A 15338-nucleotide genomic window follows, 5' to 3' on the forward strand; every position below is an offset into this window, starting at 1 on the left:
GATACTACAGTGCAAGCTGCATACGAAAAATTATCACGATCATCATCTATTACATACAATCCTTATTGGTAAGCGCTGCGCTGTGTCTATCGTAATTCAATGACAATGGTTTAGTTGTTGGTAAAACGTAAATGTCTAAAATTATATTACGTACGACGCGCGTATTATGCCATCGCTAAATTAACTCCCGTTAATACTACCTCCTGAGCAAATGTGTACGCTAAAAAGAGATCACACTGAACGTTATGTGTTAAAGCTATTAAGATATTCGCTGCACCGTCACTAATTATGGTTTTTTGGTATTGCTTGTTAGGTTGCGCAGGTTGCATTGAATGCCTAAGTAAGGAAAGGGCTACAAGTACCGTAAAATAAAACTACTAACAATGCAATGATGCTAATGATGATGCGCTTGCGGATTTCAGTGCACATAATTGCTTGTATCAGGATAAGGAAAAACGTTACAACCATTTTCATCGACTTCGTATCGTGGAACTCTGAACCCTTCTGTTTTATCCCTTTTTTTGTTTCGATTAGGTTTAAGTTTTTAGTACTGCTCGCGCAAAAAAGGTACATAACGTACAGGCGTTAAACGATGCTTGCTTGCGAATTGTAATACTTTGTACCGTAGTGTTTTACTCTTGGAATTTTGACCATCGCGTGCATTAATGCTTATCCAATAGCCTTCGCCCAACTGCGTTATGTGCATACGGCATTTGTTAGATTTATAATTGTGTATTGTATAATCCCTCGAGAAGGGCTATTAGCCTGTTCATTTTCTCTTTTGTTGCGGAGCACGTTCCACGTGGATATTTACTATATCACAATCCTTTAATTGAAAGTTTTTTAGGATCACTCTTGTTGCTGCTGCAGGTGTACCGTGTTGTGTGGTTTATTTTTGTTTTGTTTTGTTTTTTGTTTCATGCTCATGCTCTGGTTGCGTTCTTTGCATAGTTTTGCCTTTCGTTTATACAATTCGCATTTTGTAGTTGTTTCAGGGGAGAAAAAGGATTGTCATGTGTGCTACCTTTAGTTTTTCGTTTTGAATTCCACACGAGTTTAGCGCGTAGTCTCTAGCCTATTACAGTTTACATTCAATTGGGGGGGGGGGACTAGAATTGTATTGTGCATACGTTCCAAAGAATGTCCGAATGGCATAATAACATCACATCGTATCTGAACCCGATTTTACCGATAATTATTTTGCAGGACCAATGAACGAAACGATATAGATGGACCGGTTGTTGTGCTGAGAGACGCACGAGCAAACATAGTTTTTTTTCAATAAATTGCTATATTTTATGTTTCCTTGAGCAAATTACGCTATTCTCAGTTAAAGCTTACTTAACTAACTTAAAACACAGAACCTACAGAACCGAGGCTTATAACAATATACTTTCAATAATTACACTTCAATAATTTCAATTTCAATAATTCTTTCAACAGAAAACCTTTCCCTAATTCGATCGATCACCAGGCTCGGTTAAATAAAATGGTCGATCGTAAATGACTGAAGATCACACCCGTTTGATTACTCGTAGATAAGTCATAGTCGAGTGCCGAGGGGACTCATTAGGCATGGTAAACACTTCAAAGATCGAAGAACCAAATAAGATAAACAGAAGAATGTAGAAAAACTAACATTTACGCCCATAAAAATATTATTCAATTTCTCAACTACGCTAAGATCCCGCAAAATAGTTTAGCATGTTTCAGCATGTTTCTAGTTTGTTTTTTTTTTCAGTTTTTAGAGGCGCCAAGGGCATTCGAAAGTAATTCCACGTGATTCCCTGTACACAGACGTTTACCGACTCTTTTGTTGCTCAAAACAATATAGCACAAGAAGAACACTCCAAAAATTGCCGCAATGATAGTGTGTACTGTTTTTTAAACGTAGCGCATTTTCTATTGTATTGGGCTTATACTAATGCATTCCTGTTAGCTTTGCTGTGTGCATTGTTTAAGTTTACGGTGCAATTTTCGTCGCTTGCATTTAAAACGAATAAGCTTCTAGTAAGGATTATTATCAAAAAAAAACTAAAAGGTTTCGATCACTTCTTTATGCTGCGCGTGCAGTTCCTTTTGAAGGTAGACATTATTATCAGTAGTGCTTGGGAGTTATTAAAACGTTGTGCTGCTGCTGCTCTAGGACGAACTGACCGGAAGCACAGCGAAGCTCGTCAACGGTCAGGGGGGATTCGTAATGATTTCAACACTTTACTAGCCTGGGGAAAGAGAATTAGTTTTGTCTCTTATTTATTGCAATAATTTATATGCCAAAACGTTCTACATCTTCAAGCTATGAATATTATCAAACAAATAAAAAAAATTTGATTGCAGTTTTGCTACGAAAATTGCCAAAATGAAATAAACTGAATTTTTTCACTGTTCCACTCACCTGATACTGATCCTCGGTGTCGATCAGCCCCTTGACTGCCACGACTTGGTATTGTGGAGCACGCATCGCCGTAGAGTTTTTGCGTATCAAGCGTAACGAATCTTGTGACGAGCCGAGTGCTGCAACTTGTCGAGGACCGTGGCTTGGATCGAGTACCAGCAAAGACAAACCAGATGTACGCTGTTCGATCCCTATTATTGTGCGTGAGTGACCTAAATTAATTGAACAATTCAAAAATACATTGAAGATTAATATCCAACACAAGGTATATGATGATTAGAAGCTTTACCTTGGTGCTGCAGGTACAACGGAGGCGTATGTATGCGCGGTTCCTCGAAATAGCGCAGCACCCAGTTAAACAGCTCCGGATGGCGCCCATCAGCTGACGTGGGCCGGTGAAAATCGACCAATTCACACCGGATGCGTAACCACGACAGAACGGTCACGATTTCCGTTGCACCAATCCATTTGCGTGTATTATAAAGCTTACAACCAAGTTGTTCCGAACCTTGAATATCGAAACCTTGTGCCCAGGCTGCCTCTACCATACGTTGCAACCGAGAAATGCTGGGCATAGCCGTTCGTGCCGGCCCATGTGATCCCCAGGCAGAGTATAGAGCTTCGTTGTACGAGGTGTTCTGCAATTTGGATATGAAGTCATATGTTTCATTAGCCACGGGCAGATATTTCTATACGTCGACTAACTTACCTGCAGCAAAGAGGAGAGTATCATCTGCAAGTTCCGATAGCCACAGCCCCATCCTTTATCGCCGTAGCTAGACGCATAGTGATCTACGCTCGAACAGACGTACGTTTTGATCACGTTTGGTGCAGAGGATGACAGCGACAGTACACGCGGTGACACCGATTTCGTGCAAGACGAACCATCATCTACGCCATGAGATTCAGCTGCCCGCAATCCGACCTGCCGCTCGTAGTAATCAGCCACACTCATCTCACCAGCATACACTGCCCGCTGCATAGCGGCTGCCGATTGCTCGCGGAAATTACCCTGATCATCCATACCGTACTGAGCGCGCAACATTTCAAACTCACGCTGTTCGCGTAACTTTTGCGCCTGCTTTTCTAGATCCACCGCTACACCCGAAGGATGATTACCACCCCCGCCACCAACAGCGCCACCTTGGTACGGATTTTGTGGGCTTTTCGAAAAGTGTTTCTCGATGTGGTATTCCATGTCCTGGGTTTTCATGTGATCGAACGAAATGCCACACACCGGACAGAGGCTACTGCTACCACCGCCATAACTACCATTGTGTGCCGCAGCACCGGACGGTGTCCCGTTCGTAGCCCGACCACTGTCTGCCTTGGCGGGACTTAAAATATCCCGATGTTCGATGTTTACGTGCAGTTCCAGATCCGAACCCGACTCAAACGTTCGATTGCAGATGGGACACTGTAGAACACTGAGCGTGTCCACGTGTTGCCCACTTCCACCTGCTGCTCCACCGCCACCCGGGCCACCACCACCACCCGCTCCATTCACACTCGGACTGAGCGGATCGAAGTGTGAGCGGTTGATGTGTTCCTCTAACACCGTCGGGTTGTCGGAAGTATATGGGCACAGCAAACACTGCAGAGGACTCGCTTGTTTCGTTGTGATCGTGGTGGCCGTCGTTGTAATCGTCATGGTGGCTGGACAAATCGCACCGGCTCCTTTCACTTCCGGTCCACCATTCGCCACTTCCGTGCCGGTTGCTGCGATGCTAAAGGAGTTCGGTTTGTGTGACTTAAGCTTCAATCCTAGCTGTGATCTTAGCGGGGAACCTTGACCACCAGCACCGGCACCAGCTGGTGTGGTACAGCCAGCACCACCACCATTCATCACAGGTCCGCTAGTTCCGCCAGTTGCTGCCGCACCATTTGTGTGTGTTTCACCAGCAATACTACCATTACTACCGGATGCGTTCGTAACGTCGGGGAAGTGGTAGTGTTGGTTGGTAGATTTACCATTCGAACTGTGCCCCGCCGATGTGGTACCGTTCGGTAATCCGTTACATAGATTAGTGCTACTACTTCCCAAACTCGATCGGCTGCTACTCATGCAGCTACTACTAGCAGCGGTCAACGAGCTTCCAATCATCTTCCCTATCAACGGCGCACCATTGGTACCGTTGTGATGCGTTTGTGTCAAACCCGGTTGATGGGAAGATGCCTGCTGATGATTGCTGTAGCTTCCCGTATTGGACGAAATGGTGGTGAAACTTCCACTACCGCTGGTTAGCATCATACCGTGGCCACTATTGCTGCTGCTGGTAGTGGTGGTGATGGTGGTGGTGGTACTGCCATTGAAACCCGCCTTCATTCCACTAGATGACATCGGTGTCAGCAGCTCGGATGTAATCGAGGGCGATAAACCACGGCAGTCGGAGATGGAATCTGAATCACCGTCGACACTGCAAAAGCTTAGAAGTGTATTAATGTATTTTCCATTGTAAATTTGATCGGTTGCCGAGCACCGATCAAGTGCAGGCATTACCTTGGTGTTTGATCGTCGATGAAGCTCATCAGTTCATTCTCGGGTGTAAGGTAGTCTAGGTGAGCTTGGTTCACATGGAACAGCAGTTCTTCCGGTGCACCGGACAACCCACAGAACGGACACTGTGGACTTCCCTCCACGTGGTATTGCCGCGTATGGTCACGCATCGCGTCATCCGACAGACCGGACATGCCGCAAATTTCACACGAATGCTCCTGCTGTTGCTGTTGCTGTCCTTGTTGCGGTGCACCGTTAGCGGAGGAACCACTTTTGCCTCCCTGCGTGAGACCATCCTTGGATTCGCGCCCATTCTGCGAAGCCATCGTTCACTGACAGTGGTACTCTGTGGGGTAGCAAAGCAAATTAATTCTAATGAGCCACTCGTCAGCCAAGCCTAGCCACTGGAAAAGGGGTTTGTTATAAATCAATGAAAAACACTTCCGATCAAGTGCGGTTCGGTTGTTTCCATATCCGAAAAGCCCTTAAGGTCAAAAATAGATTCTTTTATGTGGTACGGCGAGAGCAACAGCACACCGATGCACGATAACGTGAAAGATAATGGTTTGAACACTACGTATCCTTCGAACACGGATGTGCGGATGAAGGTTCGACTTATCAATTTCTTGTCTGATTACATAAAAGCGCCACAATTCCGATGCTTACCGAAATTGGTTTGCATTTGCATGTCGCTAGCGTGTCGAAACACCCCAGAACCTTCTTGCGCCCGGTTCATCTTCGACGTGCGGACGACCAATCGCCGAACAAAACTTAAAATTCTACTCGCTAACACATGGGGACGGTCCGAAACCGCGTGCTGCATGCGAATCCATGCTGTTTCCTACCAACACAAAACAACTCGCAGAGAACAGCGGCCAATCGGCCAAACGAGCAGCATAAACAGGGCGGAGGGCGCATAACAAAAGCACAGCAAGGACCTCCTCGCAAAACGACGATGCGATACCCTTACCCAACACACACTCGCTGGTATTGATTTATGGAACAGAATAGAGCAATGCGGTGGAAGAGGTTACTGCCACTGCAGGTCAGGTCGATGGTTGCGTTGCGAAAGAATGCTTATTCGAGCGGAGTATACTTTCACTGTTTTCTCCACTATCTTGGCATATTGTGGGGCAGTATCACACACGGTACAGCTTCTTTAAAAGCGACGCAAGAAAAATCAATTAGAATGGCTCTTTAAGAATAGATACTCGCAGAACTGGGGCACCGAATCGTCCCATCACACGCGCGCACACACGCACACTCCCGAGTCACTCTCTTTGCATGTCCTTTTGACAGTCCTAGCAATGGTTCATCACACACAGTCAATGGCCTTAATATGATGTGGGGGTCCTTCGAAACCTGCGTTCGATGAAAGGTAATTGAAGCCACGGATAGGAAGAAAAAAGGAAAGCACCACAGGCGGTTGGTGTGTCGGTTTGATCCTAGATGCCAAGCACAACTTACATTCTTTAAGTAGAACTTTGACTGCATTAGCAAATTGCTAATATGGACACCTTATTGGTCCGATGGTTAACGATGGTCCAAGATGTACGAGGATGAACTTCCTCAACGAATCATTCCCTTTTCGTCACTCCCGTGGCGGATGTTTCGCGTGGCGCTTCCTGAGTATGCTGCAGCAAGTGTCGTCTTCCGTGTCCTTTCTGACAATTGGCCGATGGCTGGAGAAGGAACGGAAATGGCAATATGGCTTCTTACGACTGTCCTTACAACTGTTTCACTGTGTGTTTGGTGCCGTTTCCTAGACGGCCCAAGAGTAATGGCAATCGGTTCCCGTTTTGCAGGACACGAACCTGCACCCCAACTAAAGGAGCCTACATTCCGTCCACATTCCCGACCAGTACGATATCGAACGTCGCGATATAACGCACGGCCGTTCCGTTTACGACAGGAAGAAAAGCACTACTGCAGAATTTTGCTTCACGGCTTTTTTTTTGTTCCTTTTTAGTTTCCTTTTTTCTCGACCCGTCTGGTTAGAGCGGAAGACGAAGCATCGCAGCAGGCAGGCGGATGTAGAAGCCTTTCTCTTTTGTACTTTCGGGTTCCACCGCAATAACGGACGAGTTTGTCCCACTTTTACGTCTACCAAGGAGAAGGCCTATCGGCATTAAAAGGGCGACATTGTACTCTCTCTCACCGGGGCCGGTCTTTTGGAAATGGATTTTTTGTTTCATCAGTGTGCGCATACATATGTATGTACAGTTGGAGAGTGTACCCGATATACTCACCGCCAAGGACTCCAACGAACGATTTGGTGCTGTGTAGGTTTATAAAAAGGGGAGCAGCAGAAGGGGAGATTCTCTCCGATCATGAATGGAGCATATTTATGCTCCTTGCGACCTCGTTACGTGCGGCGCCCTTTGTATCCCTGCTCAGCTGCTTTGGCTGGACGCGCGCGATGTCAACAACGTTACGTAAGCGCTGACAGGACCTGCAAAAGTCACCAAAAGGGCTTTCACGCACACACTCGCGAGGCGTTTCGAAACGGAAGGATACGTTTCGAAAATGGACAAATGGCGGCAGTTTGCAAAAACATCAGCAAGATAGCGACATGAAATTACGCGGACTATTCGTCCATATTTCAATACCCGCAAATATCTACAGATATTATTCGTTATGCTTCCTTAATTTGTACGAGTCCAAGAAATCTCACGTTGACATTTGAGCTACAAAAAGAAGCGCGCATATAAAGTAAACAAATCACTATTGTCAAATTGGCAACGTCAGAAGAAGCAAGCCTGTCGTAGAAACGCGGCGATAAAGTTTTATTTTGCTTTAAATTAGACTTCTTTTACGAGCGATTTGTACTTCCAGAAGCAAAATGCAGTTTAACACACTGGCAAGACTGTTGTACAGTCCACGTTTGCTGCTTTCCTCGTGGTAAGTTTGCTTGTTCTTATGGGGTTCCTTGCTTTGACGCTGCAGACAAGGTTACGTACGCCATACTCCCTGGGAGGTACAGCTTTTTTTCAATGCATCTGAACGCTCTTTCCTTTCAGGCAAACTGGTCAACTTGCATCGACACAATGTTCCGGTTTGCATATCACGACTTCCCTAAACTTTGCCGAAACTGTCCCGGTAAAACCCAAACGTCCCGTCAACCCTTACATAAGATACGTGCAGGGTGTTCGATCTTCACTGGCCAGCGCTAATCCAAAAGCTTCCCCGACGGAAATATCGAAGCTAGCCGCAGTCAAGTGGCATTCGCTCGATCAGGCCTCCAAGACAAAGTACGAGGAGGAGTACAAACGCGAACAGGCGGTTTGGCTGCAGAAGAATGCAAAGTATCTCAGCCAGCTAACCGACGTTCAGAAGGAGGAGATCAAGCTCGAACGACAGCAGCGCAATGAAGAAAAAATCAAACGCGAACAAAAACGCCTGCTGAAGGAATTGGGTCGTCCGAAACGGCCAATGAATGGATTTTTTCTGTTCTGTCTACAAAACAAACCCATTCACAAACTGTCGAAGGAGGACAATCAAATGCATATGAAAAATCTAGGTCTACAATGGAAACGGTTGTCCGATGCGGAAAAAGAACCTTACAACAAGGAAGCCGAAGACGGTATGAAGCGATACCAGGAGGAGATGAAGAAATGGGAGGACAAAATGATGTCGTCGGAAAATGTGGAAGCGGTTCGGAAGAAGAACGTTCTGCTACCACCATCGCGAGCATCTTCGATGGCGAAGAAGGGTGGTATTCCGATGCTCGAAAGTAACCCAACCGCTGCTCGGAAGCAGAAAAAATCACCAACCTCCACCACGGCTCGTCCATAGGAATTCGGGTGTCCCGCTTTGACTGGGGATAGCATTAGTAGTAGCGGTAATAGCAGCAACGAGCATGCATTCAACCATGCTACAAGTACCATCGAAAACAAGGAGGTCGAACCAAAGCAAAACATTGTATCGAATGACCAAAACCATCCTCAGGCGAGTAGGGACACGAGTGAACGATCCTTTCCACCGTCGGCATCCACCAAGGTTTCCTCACAGGAATCACAGCAGCAAGCTGAACAGAAGGGTATAGTGAACAAGCTGAAATCGATCTTTAAATTCTGACACTGGTTGCGGTGCATGGAAGACCGGGCTTTGTTGCTAGCCTTGTCGTACTGGTTTTACGTGTGCCCATGTTAAACCAATCCATGTTCCTGTTGCCGCAACCTTTGTTTGATTGCATTTTGTTTTTCTTTTGTGATTTATATTTTGCTACGAACTTTATGTTTCACATTTCTATATTGCCATTTAACTCTGATGTTCGCGTATTTAGATGGAAAACATCTTCCTAACGACTTAAGATAGACATCATAAAGCTAACGATTAGTAACTGAAGAAGAAAATTGGCAGTATGTTTTTTCGCTTCCGAAATTATCTTTTCGCTTATGCTCTTCATTTGTGTCTGACGCGAAGTGTGTACTGTGACATGTTAACATTACGATGAGTTGGTCTAACTATTAATACAGCATGTGATTCATTGGAAATTATGCCTCTGTTATAACCAAGATAACGACTAACAAGGGTTTGACCGTTTTATCTATTACAGAATGTAGTGTAAGAAGAAACTGACTGTCTTTTATTTTATGTAACGCTTTCGTTTTACACTTTTTTTCCTTCAGTTTTCGCACTTTTCATCACTGGTATGCTTCTACCAGATTGGGAGCAGTTTTTCGACGAGATAAAATGGTAGTATTAAAAAAGAGAAACAGTTGCTAGTTTACGATTAGACAAAACAATGGCAGCAGCTACATTTAGAATGGACAAGTGAAACATTAAAGACGTTTATTCCCTTCCCGAAGCATATGTTTGTTTTCTCCTCTCCTCATTTTAAAGAGGCCCAAAAGAAAAAGAACGCTTGGAATCCGCACCACTACGAGGGTGCTACGAGCTGATCGTAACCTAGCACATAACGTAGCTCGATGCTCAACCATAACGTACTCCACAGCAGGTGGGTAAGCACAAAAAAGAACATAAAGAAGGCAACATCCTTAAACACCTTGTTGAACGTGTTCATCACCTTTAGGATGGTTTGGGACGTTTTCATCGGTACGCCACCGAGCATAAAGACCATGCTGAGCAGCATCTGCCCGTTGGCCGGTTCCGATGTGCCGACCGTTAGCAGCTCGATCAATTCCCAGCCCAGCAAGGGTAGGAACACGTTGCTACCGATATACGCATCGTTTCCGGTAGCAAACAGCAGATAGGTGACGATCGATGCAAGTACGAGATGAATTTTGCTACGAAACGCTCTTGCGTACCAGGAATTGTTGCGTTCGGCGGAGGTAGTTTGGCTTGTGGCGGATGTTCGCTGCGTTGCAGTTGCGTTTCCCATACCGGCACCAAAAAGTCCTCCATTCGATTGTGCTTGGTTGAGTGTGTTCAGCAGTTGGAAAATATCGCCATTAGTGTTAGAACCGCCGAACCCGCCAGGTCCGCCACTCATCGCATTTAAAAAGGAATCATCGTTTAACCCGGAATTTGCCAGAAGTGCTTGAACTTGTGGGCTAATGTACTCTAGCCGTTCATCCATAGGATCAGGATAAACGCCGTACGAAGAATCTGAGGTGTTTTCTACGGAGAAACAAACAAGATGTAAACCCAATTGTAATGCTACGTCATGCAATTGTGCGATACTTACCATCATCTACGGCAAACGTTTCGTAGCTTAAATTGTCCGAGCTTGTTGTACTGGTACTTTCGTCTACCACTGTATCGGTCAGCTTCGGTGAAGGTGGAGATATTTCTTGGCCTACAATTTTCGACAGTCTGTTGCTGGAGTTTTCCAATATCTTCTTTCGCCGCGCTTCACGCCGTGCAGCAAGAATTTCTTCCTGCGTTTTCGGTTGCTGCACCATCTCGGCTGTTTCGTCCATTGCTTTGCACGCTGTGGCTGTTTTGTAAATAGCTTTATTTCATGTCGTTCTATAAATCTTCCCACATTACTTCCCGGTTAACGGAAGTGGTTCACTGCACAAATTTGTCCGAACGCAACAAACACGCAGAGAGGAAAAGAATATTTTGGTTTCTTCGTTCTATGATTATGACAAAAACGTAGTGACACGAACGAAAAGGCCTTTTCGCAACCACTGTCAAACGGGAGATCAAAATGTAAACATTTGAACCGGCTTTCCAAAATACAAAATACCATTCAAAAATTATACATTTGCCATCGTTTCTACTTGGTGTAGCACTAATTAAAAGTAATAAAACTTGGAGAAAACATTAAATATGCTTTATTTACAAACAAAAAGTGTAATGCAAGCGTTTAGGGTAACGCGAGTAACAGTGTCCTAAGCAAATGCCTGTAGTCCGGTGATTGCACGTCCAAGGATCAGTGCATGGATATCGTGTGTTCCTGGAAACAAAATGAAATGAAATTTTAGCAAACTGAACAAATGCTCACTTTCTCTGCTTACCTTCGTAGGTGTTAACCGCTTCAAGATTCATTACATGGCGAATAATGTGGTACTCATCGGCGATTCCATTTCCACCGAGCATGTCACGTGCTACACGTGCAATTTCCAACGCTTTGCCAGCATTGTTACGCTTGAGCATTGAAATCATTTCCGGCGTGTGTCTGTATCGAGTAAATGAGCAAAACAGGTTTATGAAATAAAAATCTTAACCCGCCAATTTTCTCTGCTATCGTTTCAGGAATACGTACAGCTTCTGGTCTTTTAGACGCCCGACGTGCAAACAGGCCGCCAACCCGAGACTAATCTCCGTCAGCATATCGGCCATCTTTTTCTGCATCAACTGATTCGCGGCTAGTGGCTTTTTGAATTGTTTCCTATCCAGCGTGTACCCGCGAGCCACCTTAAGGCAGGATTCCGCTGCACCAAGCGCACCCCATGCAATGCCGTACCGTGCATTGTTCAAACATCCAAACGGTCCACGCATGCCGCTCACGTTCGGCAACAAATTGTCCTCCGGAATGCGCACCTCATCCATCAGTATCATGCCCGTTGCAGACGCACGCAGCGAGAACTTTCCTTCGATTCGGGGCGTTGCTAAACCTTCGGAACTTTCCGCCCGATCTACGATAAAGCCACGCACCTTCCCATCCTCCGTTTTGCCCCACACGATACAAAGGTCCGCGATGGGGGAATTGGTGATCCACGTTTTGCTACCGGTAAGCACGTACGTTTTTGTCTTAGGATCGTGCACCGCACGTGTTTCCATCGCGGACGGATCACTGCCGTGATTAGGCTCGGTCAATCCGAAGCATCCGATAATTTCACCGCGTCCCATACGAGGTAAATACTTTTCCTTCTGTGCATCAGTACCGTAGTCGTTGATAGCGCCCATACACAGTGAGCTCTGTACACTGAAAGCAGACCGGTAGCCGGAATCGATTCGTTCTACTTCACGTGTCAACAGTCCGTACGCGACGTTGCTAACACCGGCACACCCGTAACCCTTGATCGTGCAACCTAGCACACCGAACGAACCGAGTTCCTTCATGATTTCCTTATGAAATACTTCATTCCGGTTGGCTTCAATGACACGGGACATGAGTTTATCCTCACAGTACGCCCGGAATGAGTCGCGAATAGCGATTTCATCCTCCTTCAGCTGTGATTCCAGATTCAGCGGATCCTCCCAGTCGAAAGTTGGACCTGATTAGTGCGATAGGGAATGAAGAAGATGGGAAAGCAACGAATTAATTGCCCACTCAAACATAGCAACATACCTCCAGCCGAATGGGACACACCGCCCGGCTATCTTATCGCGCAGATTCTTTTCGTTTTCTTTTTTTTTCTCTCGCACAGCGCCCATCTGAAAGGCTCGCCTGACGACGACAAGATCTTGACGCGAAGATGAATGGTAGATCTCCTACGCCTTACCTTTATCAGTAGACGCCGCTACAAAGAGGAGAGAAGGGGTAATGGAGTTAAGCGTACGCACAAAAACTATTCAAAACATCACATTCCCCGCATCACGATATCGATGTGACCAAGGGAGAATGGATCTTACCTCGGCTGATTCGTGCAAAGATCCCGTGTCCACTGGCGATTGGTTTGTGTTGAAATGCTTTGCTTCCAAACAACAATCTAAGGGCCATTTTTGTTATTTGATACCGACTGACGTAGTTGCTGTATGATGAGGTCACAGTTGGTGCGTAAATTCCACTTCACCCCGATCGCAACAGTGTTGGACGATCCTCTGTTGACTTCCTGTTTTGCACGGTGCTCGCGAAAGACTGACTGACGTAAAGTGCGAAGAACACCACGGAACCACAAAAGGGCTTGGAACATTCTCACCCCCTTGAGGGAGAGAATTATTATGCGTCCGGCTGAGAGGTGAATATATGTTGAACATTCAGTGTCTCACGCATTCAAGTGGGTTCTCCTATCAGCTTCTAGAGCTAACAGCTGATAACACCCTCCCGGATAGGAAGGGTGTGAGTTTTTCCGCAAACCGAGAGAGTTTGTTTTCTTTGCGCGAGCAATTTCATGGTGCGCAAATGCAACATACGCAAGCAATATTCGCTCGAGTTCCTTTGCAGCATGCTGGCAATGCATCCTTATTGAGAGAAGAGCGAATCTCCAGCAAGTAACGCATCCACTGTGCAGGGTACTTAAATTTAAGTTGATAAGATTAGTTCCTGCAAGCTCGCGGACTATTCGTTGAAGTGTCAATACAAGTACTTTGTGCGTCTTCGTCCGGGTTGGATTAACATAGACGTAATGGATTGTTCTGTGAAGGGTAAAACTATCGTTGTAACAGGTGCCGGACAAGGTAGGAAAACGAGCAACGATGTTGAGGACGGTAAACTCATAATTAATTGACTGGCATTCGCTTTTAGGCATCGGGAATGACCTGTGCCGTACCCTGGATCGTGCGGGTGCAAAGGTGATCGCAGTGTCTCGTTCGATAGGACCGCTGGAAGCATTGAAGGGCGATTGTCCACGGATTGAAACGATTCAGGTCGATCTAAGCGACTGGAAACAAACCCGTACCGCATTAGGTCCGCTCGGAAAGGTGGACGGATTGGTAAATAATGCCGGTGTTGCTGTTATCAAACCCTTTCTCGAGCTAACCGAAGAAGATTACGATCGGTAAGGGAGGATAACGCACATTTCGTCCGCAGAATGATGCGTTCATAGCTTATTTTTTATGTCTTTTAGCACCTTCAACATAAATGTAAAAGCTGCATTTAACGTTGCTCAGATTCTCGCTCCAAAAATGGATCCCGGATCGAGCATCGTAAACGTATCGTCGCTCGCAGGCATCAAGGCTATTCACGGGCACTGTGCCTACTCCATGTCGAAGGCGGCCATCGATGGGTTGACGCAAAATCTAGCCCTTGAGCTTGGCCCTCGCAAGATACGCGTCAATAGCGTTAATCCGACCGTTATTCTGACACGTATGGGACGGGACAATTGGTCCGATCCGGCCAAGGCAGATCCGCTGAAGGCAAAAATCCCACTCGGACGGTTCGGCGAAGTAAACGAGGTGGTGGAACCGATCATTTATTTGCTTAGCGAGCGGTCCAGCTTTATCAATGGGCATACACTGCCAATTGAGGGTGGATTTTTAGCCGGAAATTGAGCGGTGATCGGATGCTGAAGAAAATATCCCACAAGGAACTGCGTTTGTATGTTTTATCATTTGAAATATTCCATTTATTGTGTGGCATTTGTTTTTCTAATGTGGTAAGAGAACTCACGAAATAAAAGCATAAATGGTTTACCGATAGCTGGATTGAGAACGATAACTAAAGATAGTAAAATGAATATATGTAATGCGGTTGTAATGGAAAGAACGTTTCATGACTAATTGCTGTTTGGTATTGAGTTTTTAAACACAACTAAACGCTACACACAAATATGATTGTTTCATTGTGGCAATTCTGGGTGTTTCCCTCTCTCAGTCGGATCTAATGAGAATTTTTGCTGGAAAACAAGTGCTGCCTGGCGTCTAGTTCTAATGCAAAGCTGATTCAGTATATTGTGCGCCACATCATTTCCCTATTCAGTTTCGGGTCACGGTTTCCATGTCTCGAATTAGATTTACATCAACGAAACGTCTAAGTACAGTAGATGTGTGATGTGTGCCACCAAGGCGTTTCGAGCGGTTGAGTGTACTTAAATTCTATTAACAAAAATAGTTTTAAATATTCATTATTGAAAATGGCGCAAAGAATAGCAATCTCGCACTTAACGTGTACAATCACAAAACATCGAATCACTGTAACACAACCGCAGAGGAAAAATAGTGAAACAAAACATGGAAAGTTGTTGTATGATCGAGATTCGCGGTGAGACATTTACCATCACATTCCAATTGGGATCTTTTGTTCGATTTCTCGCTGGTTTTTTAAACGTTTTCACCAGTTATTATGTTGTATATAAATAACCGTTAACGCACATCTTTTCCTCTCACCTTGCACGGGAATTTTCTGATGTCTTTTTTTCGCAGAAAATTGCC

The 15338-nt window shown here is 45.4% G+C and overlaps 5 protein-coding genes across 8 annotated transcripts; 2 read left to right on the forward strand and 3 right to left on the reverse strand.

The window, feature by feature from the left end:
* Positions 1–1457: 1457 nt before the first annotated feature.
* Positions 1458–7293, reverse strand: LOC128301965 (zinc finger-containing ubiquitin peptidase 1-like). 3 transcript variants are annotated; one of them, XM_053038652.1, is made up of 6 exons: positions 7142–7293; positions 4896–5238; positions 3105–4821; positions 2685–3033; positions 2396–2607; positions 1458–2222 (listed from the first exon to the last, which is right to left on the reverse strand). In XM_053038652.1, exons 2-6 carry the CDS (start codon positions 5216–5218, stop codon positions 2178–2180), a joined length of 2646 nt encoding a protein of 881 aa, XP_052894612.1. In that variant the 5' UTR covers positions 5219–5238; positions 7142–7293; the 3' UTR covers positions 1458–2177. The 3 variants fall into 3 exon arrangements, with proteins under 3 accessions (XP_052894612.1, XP_052894613.1, XP_052894611.1); XM_053038653.1 differs by lacking the exon at positions 7142–7293 and adding an exon at positions 6360–6867 and having other exon boundaries at positions 3105–4812; XM_053038651.1 differs by lacking the exon at positions 7142–7293 and adding an exon at positions 6360–6867.
* A 291-nt stretch (positions 7294–7584) lies between these two features.
* LOC128304046 (transcription factor A, mitochondrial) lies at positions 7585–9623 on the forward strand. Of its 2 annotated transcripts, XR_008287402.1 has the most exons (3): positions 7585–7793; positions 7913–8931; positions 9524–9623. XR_008287402.1 is itself a non-coding variant. In XM_053041169.1 (2 exons), exons 1-2 carry the CDS (start codon positions 7735–7737, stop codon positions 8685–8687), a joined length of 834 nt encoding a protein of 277 aa, XP_052897129.1. In that variant the 5' UTR covers positions 7585–7734; the 3' UTR covers positions 8688–9098. The 2 variants fall into 2 exon arrangements, 1 of the variants encoding a protein (XP_052897129.1); XM_053041169.1 differs by lacking the exon at positions 9524–9623 and having other exon boundaries at positions 7913–9098.
* LOC128300387 (uncharacterized) lies at positions 9571–10926 on the reverse strand. Its single transcript, XM_053036422.1, has 2 exons — positions 10543–10926; positions 9571–10475 (listed from the first exon to the last, which is right to left on the reverse strand). The coding sequence occupies exons 1-2, from the start codon at positions 10775–10777 to the stop codon at positions 9775–9777; spliced, it is 936 nt and encodes a 311-aa protein (XP_052892382.1). The 5' UTR covers positions 10778–10926; the 3' UTR covers positions 9571–9774.
* Positions 10927–11121: 195 nt separating this feature from the next.
* LOC128303957 (glutaryl-CoA dehydrogenase, mitochondrial) lies at positions 11122–13006 on the reverse strand. The gene is made up of 5 exons (XM_053041063.1): positions 12882–13006; positions 12752–12769; positions 11569–12523; positions 11321–11481; positions 11122–11259 (listed from the first exon to the last, which is right to left on the reverse strand). Exons 1-5 carry the CDS (start codon positions 12967–12969, stop codon positions 11195–11197), a joined length of 1287 nt encoding a protein of 428 aa, XP_052897023.1. The 5' UTR covers positions 12970–13006; the 3' UTR covers positions 11122–11194.
* An 86-nt stretch (positions 13007–13092) lies between these two features.
* Positions 13093–14652, forward strand: LOC128303959 (L-xylulose reductase). The gene is made up of 3 exons (XM_053041066.1): positions 13093–13646; positions 13714–13966; positions 14036–14652. The coding sequence occupies exons 1-3, from the start codon at positions 13595–13597 to the stop codon at positions 14457–14459; spliced, it is 729 nt and encodes a 242-aa protein (XP_052897026.1). The 5' UTR covers positions 13093–13594; the 3' UTR covers positions 14460–14652.
* The last annotated feature ends 686 nt before the right edge of the window (positions 14653–15338 follow it).

The sequence above is a fragment of the Anopheles moucheti genome, chromosome 3 (assembly GCF_943734755.1).
Source record: "Anopheles moucheti chromosome 3, idAnoMoucSN_F20_07, whole genome shotgun sequence".
Taxonomy (NCBI): domain Eukaryota; kingdom Metazoa; phylum Arthropoda; class Insecta; order Diptera; family Culicidae; genus Anopheles; species Anopheles moucheti.